General features: G+C 39.7%; 1 protein-coding gene across 1 annotated transcript in view; it reads right to left on the reverse strand.

Moving 5' to 3' along the window:
• Positions 1-7,651: 7,651 nt before the first annotated feature.
• LOC138853474 (neuferricin) overlaps positions 7,652-19,020 on the reverse strand; it is an 86,562-nt gene continuing 75,193 nt past the window's right edge. The window contains exon 3 of the mRNA XM_070090246.1: positions 7,652-7,875. Coding sequence (XP_069946347.1) covers positions 7,661-7,875 — 215 coding nt within the window. The 3' untranslated portion in view covers positions 7,652-7,660. The remainder of the gene's footprint in view (positions 7,876-19,020) is intronic.

Here is a 19,020-nt window from a genome sequence, read left to right on the forward strand (position 1 = left end):
AAAGCTGTACTAGTACGTCAGAAACCCTGAAAGGGAAGTAACCCCAAAAAGTCAGTAATACAGTCAGTCAGTTAGTCAATCAGTCAGTCAAGTAATTCAGTCAAGTAAGTCAGTCAGGAAGAATTGAGGTTGGCGAATATGGAAATTCGGCGACTGACCGAGGAAAACAAAAAGATTCGGAGTAGTCCTCCTGTTTTGAGTCCTCAGGTCAAGAAGGGAAACTGGTCAGTGGCTGGACAGCAGGGAAAGAAGTTGACGATCAAGAAGACGAATGGAAAGGTAGAAACGATGAAGAAGAAAGAGACTGCCGTGGAAACTGTTGTGGAAACATCAAATACATTCTCAGTGCTACCCGACGAATGTGAGTTGACTACTGGGAACGACACGACGAAAGACATTAAGGAAGGTAAGAATATTGTTGTTGTTGGGGATAGCCAAGTTAGGTATATGGATAGGGCGTTCTGCTTGAAGGACAGGAGTAGGAGACAGAGAGTTTGCTTTCCTGGGGCTGGGATGGAGGATATTGTTAGCCATCTGGATGACATCATGAGAGGTAATGGGAGTATTCCTATTATCTGTCTCAGTGCTGGAGGCAGTTAGGACTTTAAACTAGGAATAGTTAGTGGTATGGGTTTTGGTTATAGGTAGTAGGTTGGTAGACAGCAACCACCCAGGGAGGTACTACCGTCCTGCCAAGTGAGTGTAAAACGAAAGCCTGTAATTGTTTTACATGATGGTAGGATTGCTGGTGTCTTTTGTCTGTCTCATAAATATGCAAGATTACAGGTACGTCTTGCTACTTCTACTTACAATTAGGTCACACTACACATACATGTACACGTTTATTTATACACACTCATCTGAGTTTTCTTTGATTTTATCTTAATAGTTCTTGGTCTTATTACTTTTCCTCTTATATCCATGGGGAAGTGGAATAAGAATCTTTCCTCCGTAAGCCATGCGTGTTGTAAAAGTCAACTAAAATGCCGGGAACAATGGGCTAGTAACCCCTTTTCCTGTAAAGATTACTAAAAAGAATAAGAAGAAGAAAATTGTCAAAGTGGGAAGTCTGAATGTGCGTGGATGTTGTGCAATTGATAAGAAAGAGATGATTGTGGATGTTATGAATGAGAAGAAACTGGATGTCCTGGCTTTAAGTGAAACAAAGCTGAAGGGGGTGGGAGAGTTTCAATGGAGAGGAATAAATGGGATTAGGTCAGGGGTTTCAAATAGAGTTAGAGCTAAAGAAGGAGTAGCAATAATGTTGAAGGATAAGCTATGGCAGGAAAAGAGGGACTACAAATGTATAAATTCAAGGATTATGTGGAGTAAAGTAAAGATTGGATGTGAAAAGTGGGTTATAGTAAGCGTGTATGCACCTGGAGAAGAGAGAAGTGTAGAGGAGAGAGAGAGATTCTGGGAAATGTTGAGTGAATGCGTGGGGAGTTTTGAATCAAGTGTGAGAGTAATGGTGGTTGGGGATTTCAATGCTAAAGTGGGTAAAAATGTTATGGAGGGAGTAGTAGGTAATTTTGGGGTGCCAGGGGTAAATGTAAATAGGGAGCCTTTAATTGAGCTATGTGTAGAAAGAAATTTGGTAATAAGTAATACATATTTTATGAAAAAGAGGATAAATAAATATACAAGGTATGATGTAGCACGTAATGAAAGTAGTTTGTTAGATTATGTATTGGTGGATAAAAGGTTGATGGGTAGGCTCCAGGATGTACATGTTTATAGAGGGGCAACTGATATATCGGATCATTATTTAGTTGTAGCTACAGTTAGAGTAAGAGGTAGATGGGAAAAGAGGAAGGTGGAAACAACAAGTAAGAGGGAGGTGAAAGTGTATAAACTAAGGGAGGAGGAAGTTCGGGCGAGATATAAGCGACTATTGGCAGAAAGGTGGGCTAGTGCAAAGATGAGTAGTGGGGGGGTTGAAGAGGGTTGGAATAGTTTTAAAAATGCAGTATTAGAATGTGGGGCAGAAGTTTGTGGTTATAGGAGGGTGGGGGCAGGAGGAAAGAGGAGTGATTGGTGGAATGATGAAGTAAAGGGTGTGATAAAAGAGAAAAAGGTAGCTTACGAGAGGTTTTTACAAAGCAGAAGTGTTATAAGAAGAGCAGAGTATATGGAGAGTAAAAGAAAGGTGAAGAGAGTGGTGAGAGAGTGCAAAAGGAGAGCAGATGAAAGAGTGGGAGAGGCACTGTCAAGAAATTTTAATGAAAATAAGAAAAAATTTTGGAGTGAGTTAAACAAGTTAAGAAAGCCTAGGGAAAGTATGGATTTGTCAGTTAAAAACAGAGTAGGGGAGTTAGTAGATGGGGAGAGGGAGGTATTAGGTAGATGGCGAGAATATTTTGAGGAACTTTTAAATGTTAAGGAAGAAAGGGAGGCGGTAATTTCATGCATTGGCCAGGGAGGTATACCATCTTTTAGGAGTGAAGAAGAGCGGAATGTAAGTGTGGTGGAGGTACGTGAGGCATTACGTAGAATGAAAGGGGGTAAAGCAGCTGAAACTGATGGGATCATGACAGAAATGTTAAAAGCAGGGGGGGATATAGTGTTGGAGTGGTTGGTACTTTTGTTTAATAAATGTATGAAAGAGGGGAAGGTACCTAGGGATTGGCGGAGAGCATGTATAGTCCCTTTATATAAAGGGAAAGGGGACAAAAGAGATTGTAAAAATTATAGAGGAATAAGTTTACTGAGTATACCAGGAAAAGTATACGGTAGGGTTATAATTGAAAGAATTAGAGGTAAGACAGAATGTAGAATTGCGGACGAGCAAGGAGGCTTCAGAGTGGGTAGGGGATGTGTAGATCAAGTGTTTACATTGAAGCATATATGTGAACAGTATTTAGATAAAGGTAGGGAAGTTTTTATTGCATTTATGGATTTAGAAAAGGCATATGATAGAGTGGATAGAGGAGCAATGTGGCAGATGTTGCAAGTATATGGAATAGGTGGTAAGTTACTAAATGCTGTAAAGAGCTTTTATGAGGATAGTGAGGCTCAGGTTAGGGTGTGTAGAAGAGAGGGAGAATACTTCCCAGTAAAAGTAGGTCTTAGACAGGGATGTGTAATGTCACCATGGTTGTTTAATATATTTATAGATGGGGTTGTAAAAGAAGTAAATGCTAGGGTGTTCGGGAGAGGGGTGGGATTAAATTATGGGGAATCAAATTCAAAATGGGAATTGACACAGTTACTTTTTGCTGATGATACTGTGCTTATGGGAGATTCTAAAGAAAAATTACAAAGGTTAGTGGATGAGTTTGAGAATGTGTGTAAAGGTAGAAAGTTGAAAGTGAACATAGAAAAGAGTAAGGTGATGAGGGTATCAAATGATTTAGATAAAGAAAAATTGGATATCAAATTGGGGAGGAGGAGTATGGAAGAAGTGAATGTTTTCAGATACTTGGGAGTTGACGTGTCGGCGGATGGATTTATGAAGGATGAGGTTAATCATAGAATTGATGAGGGAAAAAAGGTGGGTGGTGCGTTGAGGTATATGTGGAGTCAAAAAACGTTATCTATGGAGGCAAAGAAGGGAATGTATGAAAGTATAGTAGTACCAACACTCTTATATGGATGTGAAGCTTGGGTGGTAAATGCAGCAGCGAGGAGACGGTTGGAGGCAGTGGAGATGTCCTGTCTAAGGGCAATGTGTGGTGTAAATATTATGCAGAAAATTCGGAGTGTGGAAATTAGGAGAAGGTGTGGAGTTAATAAAAGCATTAGTCAGAGGGCAGAAGAGGGGTTGTTGAGGTGGTTTGGTCATTTAGAGAGAATGGATCAAAGTAGAATGACATGGAAAGCATATAAATCTATAGGGGAAGGAAAGAGGGGTAGGGGTCGTCCTCGAAAGGGTTGGAAAGAGGGGGTAAAGGAGGTTTTGTGGGTGAGGGGCTTGGACTTCCAGCAAGCGTGCATGAGCGTGTTAGATAGGAGTGAATGGAGACGAATGATACTTGGGACCTGACGATCTGTTGGAGTGTGAGCAGGGTAATATTTAGTGAAGGGATTCAGGGAAACCGGTTATTTTCATATAGTCGGACTTGAGTCCTGGAAATGGGAAGTACAATGCCTGCACTTTAAAGGAGGGGTTTGGGATATTGGCAGTTTGGAGGGATATGTTGTGTATCTCTATACGTATATGCTTCTAAACTGTTGTATTCTGAGCACCTCTGCAAAAGCAGTGATAATGTGTGAGTGTGGTGAAAGTGTTGAATGATGATGAAAGTATTTTCTTTTTGGGGATTTTCTTTCTTTTTTTTTTTGGGTCACCCTGCCTCGGTGGGAGACGGCCGACTTGTTGAAAAAAAAAAAAAAAAAAAATGGGTTTTGGTAGGAAAACAGTGAAGTCCCAGTGTAGTAATATTACGACCCTGCCTCGGTAGAAATGGAGACGGCCGACTTGTTGCCTTAACTGAAAAAAAAAAAAATGTCATATTCAGGGTTTTAAAAACTGGGTGCTAGCGACCACAAATCAATTACATTTAGCATTGAATGGAAGTATGATAGTAGCGATAACTCAGTAACAGTCCCAGATTTTCGCATAGCAGATTACGATGGGCTTAGAGAACACTTATCATCTGTTGACTGGGGTAACGAAGAGAGCTATCAATATGACAGTTTTCTGAACACAATACATGCTGCTCAAAGAACGTTTATCCCTTATAAGGAAATTAGATCAAATAGAAATGATCCAAAATGGATGAATAATAGGCTCAAATATCTACTAGGGCATAAGAAAGGAATTTATAGGCATATCAAAAGAGGTGAGGGTCATCTTATGAATCAGTATATTGACATTAAGAGGGACATTAAAAAGGGGATAAGAAAAGCTAAAAGGGACTATGAAATTAAAGTTGCTAGGAATTCTAAAACTAACCCAAAAAGTTTTTTCCAGGTCTATAGAACAAAAGTTAGAGATAAGATAGGTCCCCTTAAAAATAACTATGGGCACCTTACTGACAAAGAGAATGAAATGTGCTTGACTTTAAATAATTATTTTCTCTCAGTTTTTACACAGGAAGACATTAACAATATTCCAGTAATTAATTTTTACAGCAGGCCAGAAGAAGATAAATTATGTAACATCACAGTCACTAGTGAGATGGTTGTGAAGCAGATAGACCGACTGAAGCAAAATAAGTCACCGGGTCCTGATGAGGTTTTTTCAAGGGTTCTTAAGGAATGCAAAATGGAACTCTGTGAACCATTAACTAATATTTTTAATTTATCTCTTCAAACAGGTGTAGTGTCTGATATGTGGAAGATGGCTAATGTAATTCCTATTTTTAAAACAGGGGACAAGTCGTTACCGTCAAATTACCGCCCAATAAGCCTGACCTCAATTGTAGGCAAATTGCTAGAGTCAATTATAGTTGAGATTATAAGAAGCCATCTCGATAAGCATAGCTTGATTAATGATACTCAGCATGGATTCACAAGAGGCCGGTCTTGTCTAACTAATTTATTAACTTTCTTCAGTAAAGCTTTTGAGGCTGTTGACCACAATAAAGAATTTGATATTATTTACTTAGATTTTAGTAAGGCTTTTGATAGAGTTCCGCACCATAGACTGTTAAAGAAAGTGGCAGCTCATGGCATTGGGGGAAAAGTGCTCTCGTGGATCGAGTCATGGCTCACTGACAGGAAGCAGAGTGTGTCCATAAATGGGGTTAAATCTGAGTGGGGATCTGTAACAAGTGGCGTTCCACAGGGATCAGTCTTGGGCCCGTTGTTGTTTATAATATATATCAATGATCTTGATGAGGGAATTACTAGTGATATGAGCAAATTTGCCGATGACACAAAATTTTTTTTTTTTTTTTTTTTTTAACAAGTCGGCCGTCTCCCACCGAGGCAGGGTGACCCAAAAAAAAAGAAAGAAAATCCCCAAAAAGAAAATACTTTCATCATCATTCAACACTTTCACCACACACACACACATTATCACTGCTTTTGCAGAGGTGCTCAGAATACAACAGTTTAGAAGCATATACGTATAGAGATACACAACATATCCCTCCAAACTGCCAATATCCCAAACCCCTCCTTTAAAGTGCAGGCATTGTACTTCCCATTTCCAGGACTCAAGTCCGACTATATGAAAATAACACAAAAATAGGTAGGATAATTGATTCAAACGTAGATGTTATGGAACTTCAGGAGGATTTAAACAAACTCTATTCTTGGTCAGAAAAGTGGCAGATGCAGTTCAATGTAGATAAATGCAAGGTTCTGAAGCTTGGGAGTGCCCATAACCCTAGTACTTATAAGTTAAATGATGTAGAACTTAGCCATACAGATTGCGAAAAGGACTTGGGGGTTATGGTGAGCAGCAACCTTAAACCAAGACAGCAATGCCTAAGCGTACGTAACAAGGCAAATAGATTACTGGGATTTATATCAAGAAGTGTAAGCAACAGAAGTCCAGAGGTCATACTGCAGCTTTATACATCATTAGTAAGGCCTCACCTAGATTATGCAGCTCAGTTCTGGTCTCCGTATTACAAAATGGACATAAATTCGTTAGAAAACATTCAGCGTAGGATGACTAAATTAATACATAGCATTAGAAATCTTCCTTATGGAGAAAGATTGAAGACTCTTAAGTTACATTCACTTGTTAGACGAAGAATGAGGGGAGACCTGATCGAAGTGTATAAGTGGAAGATAGGTATTAATAAAGGGGATATTAATAAGGTCTTGAGGATGTCTCTCCAAGAGAGAACCCGCAGTAATGGATTTAAATTAGATAAGTTTAGATTTAGAAAGGACATAGGAAAGTATTGGTTTGGAAATAGGGTAGTTGATGAGTGGAACAGTCTACCTAGTTGGGTTATTGAGGCTGGGACTTTGGGTAGTTTCAAATCTAGGTTGGATAAGTACATGAGTGGGAGGGGTTGGATTTGAGTGGGACTTTCACATCAGAGCTTATTTCTTGGGTGGCATTGAAAATTGGGTTGGGCAAATGTTTTGTTAGTGGGATGAATTGTAAAGGACCTGCCTAGTATGGGCCAGCAGGCCTCCTGCAGTGTTCCTCCTTTCTTATGTTCTTATGTAAATCAGTCAGTAAGTCAGTCAAGTCAGTAAGTCAATCAGTCAGCAAGTCAGTCAGTCAAGTAAGTCAGTAAGTCAGTAAATCTGTTAGTCAGTCATCAAACAAACTCATATTTACCGAGCAGAGGATGGTCCTACACACTTATGAACCCAAAGCTTGGACAAGGGTGATGGGAGTGGTGGAGGGTGGTGTGGGTGGCGGAGAGTGCCGAGGGATGGTGGTACATCTCCCCCGTTGGCTCAATGGTCTAACCCAAAGCCAGACAGAGTGTATCCAGGCGGGCAACGCTCCAAATTTTTTCCCCTCCCACAAACTGAACCGTGCTAAGTTAGTTTTACAAAGTGTTATACAAAAATATGCCACAATTCTTCAGTAGTGCTATAATCAAAACATGCCTAACAAAACCATGTTAAACAACAGTCTACTGAAGTTTGTTCTAGCAATTTCATGGGTTTATTGGAAAGTCAGTTTAACATAATGTCACTCAGCAACCTGTTTAGGTGAAATTCATCTCTTTTGTTCAGCAAGGAATGACAGAACCATACTGTACTTCTTATAATGCCTTTAGGCATCAATTTAAAAATGTTACCACACAGGGAATGATACTTCATACCTTCTGTTGGTGCACCAGAGTCTTGCTCCTGACTCGGGAGTCCACTCTGAGTTACACGGTGGAAACATCTTTTTCTCTTTATTCTCACTTTCTCTTTGACGGTAGGCTTCGGAAATCCATCGCTGGGCATCATAGTACTGTGATGTTGGTTCACCCTTTTCGTCATAGAATCGGCCAATTAATTTTCCTGTTAAAAGCACATGAGATTTTAGTTTAACTTAATATTAAGTTTACCATATACAGTGGACCCCCGACTAATGATCAGCTCCCAACTCGACCAATTATGTAAGTGTATTTTTGTAAGTGCTTTTGTAGGTGTATTTTTGGGGGTGTGAAACAGACTAATCTAATTCACAATATTCCTTATGGGAACAAATTCGGTCTATAACAGCACCTGAACAGACTTCTGGATTGAAATAATATTGTTAGTTGGGGGTCCACTGTACTTACACAGTCAAGTTACTATAAAACTTATAAAAAACTAAACCATCGAATCAAAGCTCTATGGAAATCCATCCAGAGAAGTACTACCCTCCTCAAACTGCACTACTTACACTGTACAGCTAGCCCTCAACTTTTGCAAGTTCCACTTTCATGAGCTTCAAACATTCATGAATGGCCAGCCGCCCAATCATATTTACCAAACAAATGCAGGAGAAAAGTATGGGAAAACACTTCCCGCCGAGTCCCTACTACCCTCCCTCTTACCCCCTCAACCGGCAGCCCACCAGTCTGCCAATCACTCAGTCATTGTCAAGTTACTGTTCGCATCGGTCGTGTCCAGTTACTGTTCACATCCTACCATACACGTGTGTTTGTGTGGTGGTGCAAGTAAGGCCCCCAAGTGAACAGCAACCGCTAGTGATGAGCCAACCCCTAAGCGCTCAAAGAAAGTCATGAATCTGGAGGAGAAGGTGAAATTGTTAGACAAGTGTAGGGCAGGTTATTTGAGAAATTCTGTCATTGGAAAATTATTTGGATTTGGTCCTCAGGATGAAGTTAACAAAGCCGTGAGGATGACTGTGGAGTTAGCAAGGCTAGTTGGTGGTGAAAGGCTCAAGGATATGGGAGTGTGAGGTGAGAGAACTGGTTAAGAACATGCACTGCGCCTAAATGATGAAGAATTGTTGGAGATTGTGCAGGCAGAGTGATGATGAAGAAGAGGAGAGTGCTGCTGAGGCCAATCAACATCAAGCCCTCACCCTTGAAAAACTAGGGCAAGTGACAAGAATGACACCACAGCTCAAACAATTTTTTTACAACACAGACCCATCGATGTTGAGAGCTTTGAAGGTGATGAGCGACATTGATAGGAGCATAATTCCCAACAAAAATCTGTTTGTAGATATGAAGAGGAAATGGTCTCAGTTGCCCATCACAATGTTCTTCACAAGGAAGTCTGCCACTACCCCTGCTGCCACCCCTACCTCTGCTGCTACCCCTACCCCTGCTGCTACCCCTACTGCCACACCTGAACCTTAACCCATGGCAGAATCTGACTCCGTTGCTAACTCTGACTCTAGCGATGTCAGCAGTGACGCTGGCAGTGAAGAGTTAGAATCTACACACTAGACTCATCATGCCATGCAGTTACATTCCATATAATCACCTCCATTCAACTGTCATCAGTAACTGCATGGTTAACTATCATCACCATCATCATCGTCATTGTCATCACAAGTTGTCAGAGTGCATCTGCCCAACCTTACGAGTGGTGAGTGTTTTGTTTGTTCATTGTTTATTAAACCATAACATGTATATACAATATTTTATGGTGTTTTCATGTGTTTTATGATTGTTTGTGGTTCAGTAGGTTAAGGAACAGTATTGTTAGGCTAAGTAAATGCTATTATTATATTTCCCTACAATATATTTGAGCATCAAAACATTTGTGAATGCTACAGTACAGTATAATTATACAGTGGACCCCCGCATACCGTCGGCATCACATAACGTACAATCCGCATACCGCTCGCTTTTATCGCAAAAATTTTGCCTCGCATACCGCTCAAAAACCCGCTCACCACTCTTCGTCCGAGACGCGTCCAATGTGCGCCCTTAGCCAGCCTCACATGTGCCGCCGGTGGCATTGTTTACCAGCCAGCCTCCGCGGTAACATCCAAGCATACAATCAAAACATTTCGTATTATTACAGTGTTTTTGGTGATTTTATCTGCAAAATAAGTGACCATGGGCCCCAAGAAAGCTTCTAGTGCCAACCCTACAGCAATAAGGGTGAGAATTACTATAGAGATGAAGAAAGAGATCATTGATAAGTATAAAAGTGGAGTGCGTGTCGCCGACCTGGCCAGGTTGTACAAGAAACCCAAATCAACCATCACTACTATTGTGGGCAACAGAAAGGCAATCAAGGAAGCTGTTCTTGCCAAAGGTTTAACTGTGTTTTCGAAACAGATATCGCAAGTGATGGAAGATGTTGAGAGACTCTTATTGGTGTGGATAAATGAAAAACAGCTAGCAGGAGATAACGTCTCTCAAGCGATCATAAGCGAAAAGGCTAGGAAGTTGCATGAGGATTTAATTAAAAAAATGCCTGCAACTAGTGATGATGTGAGTGAATTTAAGGCCAGCAAAGGTTGGTTTGAGAGATTTAAGAAGCGTAGTGGCATACATAGTGTGATAAGGCATGGTGAGGCTACCAGTTCGGACCACAAAGCAGCTGAAAAATATGTGCAGGAATTCAAGGAGTACATAGACAGTGAAGGACTGAAACCTGAACAAGTGTTTAATTGTGATGAAACAGGCCTGTTTTGGAAGAAAATGCCAAGCAGGACCTACATTACTCAGGAGGAAAAGGCACTCCCAGGACATAAGCCTATGAAAGACAGGCTTACTTTGTTGATGTGTTCCAATGCTACTGGTGATTGCAAAGTGAAGCCTTTATTAGTGTATCACTCTGAAACTCCCAGACCGTTCAGGCAAAAGAATGTCCTCAAGGAGAATTTGTGTGTGCTGTGGAGGGCAAACAGTAAGGCATGGGTCACTAGGGACTTTTTCTATGACTGGTTACACCATGCGTTTGCCCCCAATGTGAAAGATTACCTAACTGAAAAGAAATTAGAACTTAAGTGCCTCCTGGTGTTAGACAATGCCCTTGGTCATCCTACAGACATGGCAGAGCAACTTTATGGGGACATGAGCTTCATTAAGGTGAAGTTTTTGCCTCCTAATACCACTCCTCTCCTGCAGCCCATGGACCAGCAGGTTATTGCAAACTTCAAAAAACTGTACACAAAAGCTCTGTTTGAAAGGTGCTTTGTAGTGACCTCAGAAACTCAACTGACTCTAAGAGAGTTTTGGAGAGAGCACTTTAATATCCTCAATTGTGTAAACCTTATAGGTAAGGCTTGGGAGGGAGTGACTAAGAAGACCTTGAACTCTGCTTGGAAGAAACTGTGGCCAGAATGTGTAGACAAAAGGGATTTTGAAATGTTTGAGGCTAACCCTGAGAGGATTATGCCAGTTGAGGAATCCATTGTGGCATTGGGAAAGTCCTTGGGGTTGGAGGTTAGTGGGGATGATGTGGAAGAGTTGGTGGAGGAGGACAATGAAGAACTAACCACTGATGAGCTGATAGATCAACTTCAACAGCAAGAGGCCAGACCTGAGGAAACTGGTTCGAAGGAGGGGAGAGAGAAATTGAAGAAATTGCCTACTACAAAGATTAAGGAAATCTGTGCAAAGTGGCTTGAAGTGCAAACCTTCATGGATGAAAATCACCCTCACACAGCTATTGCAAGCCGTGCTGGTGATTATTACACTGACAATGTTGTGAAACACTTTAGGGAAGTCATAAAGGAACGAGAGGTACAGGCCACTATGGACAGATATGTTGTGCAAAAGAAGTCCAGTGACTCTGAAGCTGGTCCTAGTGGCATTAAAAGAAGAAGGGAAGTAACCCCAGAAAAGGACTCGACACCTCAAGTCTTAATGGAAGGGGATTCCCCTTCTTAACACTAACACTCTCTCTCCCCTCCTCCCATCCCATCAATCATCACCAGATCTTCAATAAAAGTAAGTGTCATGTAATTGTGCATGCCTTTTTCAGTTTGTGTGTATTAAAATTAACATTTCATGTGGTAAATTTTTTTTTTTTTCATACTTTTGGGTGTCTTGCACGGATTAATTTGATTTCCATTATTTCTTATGGGGAAAATTCATTCGCATACCGATCATTTCGCATAACAATGAGCCCTCTTGCACGGATTAAAGTCGCTGTGCGGGGGTCCACTGTATTTCCCTACAACACATTTGCGTACAAAACATTCATGAATTTTCAAGATTCACGAGGTTCTTGATCCCCTAACCCTCGTGAATGTGCAAGCGGCAGTGGCAGCAGAGGCAGCAAGCTCTGTTATTTTTCTCACCTGCAGAGCCCACCAACGCTTCTATGATGGCCTAATTGCACTCTTAACTGCACTAACGTACGTAGAACCCAGCATGACCCAAGACAATCAACAGTGATACCTACAAATCAATAAACTACGGATTGAAGTGAAGACTGCCCCTCCATCTCCGAGCACAACCCCGCTGCCAGACGACTACCAACTCCAAGCTCTTAACTATCTTAGTTTCTTCATCTAACCACAGCAACTCCTGTACTACTATGAGACCAACTAATAGAAGAAACAGCACTAAGACCAGCAAAGCAGCACCTAGAAATCGACTATTCCATACGATGACCCAGCAGGACGCCGGTGCATCATCCACCTCCCTTACAACCCAGAGCGATGCATCACCAACAACAAACATGGCCGACTCACCCTCAACACCCAACCAAGCTGACGCTACAACAACAACACCGACCGTGACTGACTCCCTCTCTACCTCTACTACCTTCATAGGATTTAACCCATCTGATATGCTCCCAGGTATGACTAATGATGCTGACATTCTAAAGCACTACATCACCACCCTAACGGCGGATACCCTGAATCTTCGTGCTGAAAATATGTCTCTCTGTGCAACAATATCAAACCATGAATCTAAGTTACTTCACCTTGAGAATAAGCTCGACAACCTTGAACAACAGCTAACATCAGTCATTGCCAGTCACTCAGACCAAATAACTTCCCTGAACACGAAGATTGATAATGCCGTCAAGGACTGGAAAATAAACATGGATACACAATTGAACAATTATTTTGCTAACCAAGATGATAAGGCAGAGCAAGACAAGTTATCTGATGCAGTAGTAATTAACACTCCACTCTTTCCCAACAAATTAAACCATTCCAACTGCAAAGATACAACTCTCCAGATCATACGTGACCACCTACATGTTAATGTACCAGTGTCGGAAATAAAAGAATCGCGGTTACTAGGGAACCAAAGTAGAAAAAGTGTTATGCTTAGATTTCACACACAAGACAGGAAAAAAGATCTAATAATTTCATCTATCAAAGCAAAAAAAGATATATACATAAATGAGTCTCACAAGAAAACGACAGAACCTCCTGTACAGAGTGAGAAAACTAAAACGTGAGAATAATGATAAAATTCATCAGTGCTTTGTACGTGATGGACAAATTCTAGTAAGAAAAACAAATGTAGGCCGTGTGTACTATATTACAAATGAAAATGATCTAGCAATCTTCCTTCATGATGCAAACATTACAGAGTCTGACTGATATTAGTGACCAATTTCTTACTACATTAGTGTATGTTACTATGTCATTATTGAACTAATCCCTGTACTATCACCTCCAAGATAGTATTTTACTACCTCATTATCCTATGTGTCCCACACAGTTCTTTGTGTGACCCTATTTGTGTTATTTTCCCAGATTCCCTATTCACAAATTATTATTTGTTAATAGGATACCTACTCTTTATTAATATCTGTATTACCTTTTTCTTTCCTACTTAAGCCCTGTTTAAATTCTCTAATAATCTTACCAAATTTTCCCTTTTCTCCCTAACTACAAATAACTAACTAGTGTATGTTCCTACTACACTACTGTGCAATTCCTTTACCATCCCTCACTAGCTAGTACCAACTACCTCAAAAAATATTCCTATAGTGATATTAACAGCTCAAACTTTATGCCTTTATGCTATAAGGCAAATCCTACTCTAAGATTATTTTCATATCTTAGTAACTATATTGTGTGTGCAATTAGTGTATATTTCAATTATATCATTGTTCAAGGCCATTAACTATCTTTTGCTAACTAGTACCAACTACCTCATATTATCTTTTTTACTTTTTATAGTACAATATATTGCTCAACTTATTATATATAACAAATCAGATCTTACTCCCAAATCAATATTATATCATAGTGACTATCTGTCATTTTAACTTTGTTTACCATTACTTAATTTAGTCTCTTATATTTTTTTTCTCATTTATTTTAGCTTTATATAACAACCTTAGTTCATATATTCACAATTGTTAAAATAATCAAGGTGCTATTCTCAGGTGCTAAAGTATAATAAGCTCATTATTTTGCCATTATATTCATTTATTTGATTACCACTTTTTTGTTCACCACAAATTATTTTAGTCCCTTTTATATTGTCTCCTTTATTTTAGCTTTAAAGAGCTACCTTAGCTCATATTTTTTACATTTGTTAAAATAATTCAGGTGCTATTTTATAGCTTTAGAATATTTACTTTGTCTTATACTTAATTCTAACTATAGATTCACTATAAATCTTATGATAACAAGCATTGATCCTGATACCATCCTCTTATCTAATGACTTAAATCAGTCAGAATGATAACAAATTCCAACAACAGACAGCACACTCAACCAATATTCAAAACTCTAAACCTACTCACAATACAAAACATCCATACTTATTACTGTACCTACTACATACATAGAACACTTAACTCTGACATAAACCCTCCCCTCAAACATCTCCTTACCAACCTCAACAGAACACATGACCATAACACAAGGCACAGATCACTCTTTGATGTTCCTCGTGTCCATCTCACGCTATGTAAAAACTCAATGCACATAAAAGGCCCTAAAATCTGGAATTCATTACCTGTGAATATAAAAGAAACACTGTCTGTTTATAAATTCAAGTCTCTTCTCAAAAATCACTTACTCACCCACAACTAAATAAATACTGAATAATTGTATCTCATAAATTGTATCTCATATATGTATCTCATTATTGTATCTCATAAATGTCAACCTGTGACCCAATCAAACTTTGTTACTATTTAACTTCATTACCTAACAGAATACTCCATTCTACTGATTACACAGCAACACAGTAAATGACCATATGACCTGTCTTTGTAATACTCATTTGTACTAAATTGTTATCTGTTTTACAATAATTTTTGTACCACTGAATATATCATTGCTTAGTTAATCGCAAGTTAATTTTAAGCCTGTCCATAATGCTCTGCATACAAGGGGCTTTGGCATGCTGCACTTTAAAAATTGTATTCCTTGTACTTCTCTGTATCATATTCAAATTAATAAATAAATAAATAATAAATAAATGTGGAGGGCCTCCTGTACTACTCTCTAATTCATCCTTACCTTACCTATGTTATTTGTGCCTAGGGGTCTACTATGTTAAATCACCTAAATCAATTAATAACTCAACAAAAGCCACTGTGCAGATAATTACCCATTCTAGTGCCAGACACCACACTCCCTACTCTTCAAAATCCTGAACTTATTTAATATACAGAATATGCATTCATATTACTGTGCTGAATATATGTACAGTGGACCCAAGACCAACGATATTAATCTGCTCCAAAGAGCTTGTCCTTAGTTGAATTTATCATTAGCTGAAGTAATTTTCCCCATAAGAAATAATGGAAATCCAATTAATCCGTTCCAGACACCCAAAAGTCTGAAAAAAAAAAATTAACATGAAATATACATTTTTCTACACAGAAAAACAAAGATACATGCACAATAAATACATGAAAAATAAATGACACTTACCTTTATTGAAGATTTACAGGTGAGCGATCAGATGGGAGCAGGAGACATGGAGGTGTATTATTTTTTAGAAGGGGAATCCCCTTCCATTAGGACTTTAGGTACCAAGTCCTTTTCCGGGGTTACTACCCTTCTTTTTTTAATGCCACTGCGAACAACTCGACAGTCACTGGACCTAAGTCGCACCAAAAATCTGTCCATAGAGCTCTGTACGTGGTGTTCCTTTAAGATTTTCCTAAAATGGGCCACAACATTGTCATTGTAAAAGTCACCAGCATGGCTTGCAATAGCTGTGTCAGGGTGATTTTCATCCATAAAGGTTTGCATGTCAATCCACTTTGCACAAATTTCCTCAATCGTTGAAGAAGGCAACTTCCTCCATCTCTCTCTTCCCTCCTCTGAAGCAATTTCCTTAGTTGTGGTCTCTTGCTGTTGCAGATGCTCTTGCAGCTCATCAGTGGTTAGTTCTTCATCATCGTCCCCACTAACCTCCAACCCCATGGACTTCCCCAATGACACAATAGATTCCACAACTGGCATAGGCTTCTCAGCATTACCCCCAAACCCTTCAAAATCCCTCTCTTGTACACATTCTGGCCACAATTTCCTCCAAGCAGAGTTCAAGGTCCTGTTAGTCACTCCCTCCCAAGCCTTACCTATAAGGTTTATGCAATTAAGGATACTAAAGTGATCTTTCCAAAACTCTCTTAGGGTCAACTGAGTGTCTGAGGTCACTTCAAAGCACTTTTGAAACACTGTTTTGGTGTACAGGTTTTTTAAATTTGAAATGACCCGGTGGTCCATGGGCTGGAGGAGAGGAGTGGTATTAGGAGGCAAAAACTTCACTTTTATAAAACTCAAGTCCCCTGCAATTCGCTCTGGCAAGTCTGAAGGATGAACAGGAGCATTGTCTAATACCAGGAGGTACTTGAGGTCCAATTTATTTTCCAGAGGGTAATTTTTCACAGTGAGGCCAAACACATGATAGAACCGAACCATAGAAAATGCCCCTAGTGACCCATGCCTTACTGTTTGCCTTTCACATCACACACAAATTAACCTTGATGACATTGTTTTTCTTGAACACTCCATCAGTCAGAGTGATACACAAGTAGAGGCTTCACTTTACAATTCCCACTAGCATTACTACAAAACATGAGAGCTACCCTGTCTTTCACAGGCTTGTGTCCTGGCAGTGCTTTTTCCTCCTGTGTAATATAGGTCCTGTTTGGCATTTTCTTCCAAAACAGACCTGTTTTGTCACAATTAAACACTTGTTGGGGTCTTAATTTTTCAGTGTCTGTGTACTCCTTGAATTCCTGCACGTATTTTTCAGCCGCTTTTTTGTCAGAACTGGCAGCCTCACCATGCCTTATTACACTGTGTATGTCACTATGATTCCTAAATCTCTCAAATCAACCTTTGCTGGCCCTAAATTCACTAACATCACCACTAGCTGCAGGCTTTTTTTAATTAAATCATCATGCAACTGCCTTGCCTTTTCACATATTATTGACTAAGAAATACTATCTCCTGATTGTTTTCATTTATCCACACCAACAACAGTCTCTCCACATCTTAGAGCATTTGTGATCTTTGTTTTGAAAACATACTTGCACCTTTTGCAACAACAGCTTTCTTGATTGCCTTTCTGTTGGCCAAGATAGTAGCGATGGTTGATTGGGATTTGTTATACAACCTGACCAGCTCAGAGGCACGCACTCCGCTCTCATACTTTGTGATTATCTGGTTCTTCAATATCATTGTAATCCTCACCCTTTTTACCACAGGATTGGTAAAAGCTTTCTTGGGGCCCACTGGAATACAAAATGTATTGCAGGTACACGTGGAATTGACCACAGTGGCTTGTAAACAATGGCACACTAGCTGAAGGCAGGGTAGCTGAGGCGCGCTCAGCCTGGATGGACAGGCGGACGCATCTGGGACGAACGTTGTTACCCAAGTTTTTCACCATTGGTCGAGCCAATACTTTTACGCAGAACCACATCGTTAGGCAACTTTATCATTAAACAATGCCAGCGTTGGTTGAGGGTCCACTGTATATATTTACATATACAGCCTCTCCTAACTTAATGACAGAGTTCCGGTCCTAAGACCATGTTGGTAAATGAATTCATCACTAAGCAAGAAGCATACTGTAATGGTTATGGGTTAGTGTCAACATCTTTGATATTGTTTTAATGCCACCTTTGCACCATTTATAACATTTTTAGTATATTTTTTAAATGTTTATACAGTAGTGCACTGTATATTGTAATAAACAGAAGAGAGGAAATCAGCTCTAATATACTACATTATTTAGGTATGCATATTAGTGAGACAACCCGTTGTAAGTTCAAGTCATCAGTAAACAAGTACATCGCTAAGTGAGGAGAGGCTGTATACAGTAGGACCACTGCATCCACAGGGAATATGTTCCAAGGACCTGCCATGGATACCGAAGCCATGGATAGCAGCAAACCTTACATATAAGTTCTATGCATATTTATTATAAAGTTTAATTGATAAATTATGCAAAATAAGTGCAAAATTTATTAATTAAACCGATGGGGAAGCACTTCACGACTTCTCTTTGGCCCTGAAGAGCTTCCACCTTTAATATTTTTGTTCTTTGGGGCCATTATTATGCAAAATTAACAGGTATTTTTAGGCCACCATAAATCGTGGATAACTGGAACCACAGATACTGAATCAGTGGACAAGGGGGTTCTACTGCATATATTTTATGGTGAATAAGACTGTTTACCTCTGTTCTTCTTACATCATCTCTTATGATTTGAAATTAGTAAGTTTATTTAGGTACAGGTCAACATAAATATAGCTCCACAAATTATCACAGATAGTAAAATGTGTGTAAATTAACTAGGATAACCCCAAAAAAGTCGAAGTGCCTTATTTCAATGGGGGTTCTTGATTTGCATTGTTTGTCTCTGTTACTGAATATTTCCTCAGTTTTCTTGTGCTTGGCAGTATTTTTGTCTTTAACCCTTAAACTGTCCAAACGCAGATCTACGTTGACGTGCATAGCGCTCCAACCTTGATTTTCTCCATCTGAAAGCATGCAAAATCGGACATACATAGATCTATGTTCAGAGCACTACGCACATCAATGTAGATCTATGTTTGGACACTTTAAGGATTAAATGTCACTCAGTTTAGCTGCAACTCAACATTCGTATGAGTCGTGTACAATACGTGATCTGGACCTGACTGGCCGTGTTCTCTTTCTACTCACTGTCACAATGTGTGCAAGTGGATGTGGCTACAGCTAGGACTGCATACACATACTCCTCACTTACCGACCTACCTGTTCAACAACTGCTCAGATTTACGACCAGCTCTCCAACCAGTAGGTTTTGTAAGCT

This window comes from Cherax quadricarinatus, chromosome 31, assembly GCF_038502225.1.
Source record: "Cherax quadricarinatus isolate ZL_2023a chromosome 31, ASM3850222v1, whole genome shotgun sequence".
Lineage (NCBI taxonomy): Eukaryota > Metazoa > Arthropoda > Malacostraca > Decapoda > Parastacidae > Cherax > Cherax quadricarinatus.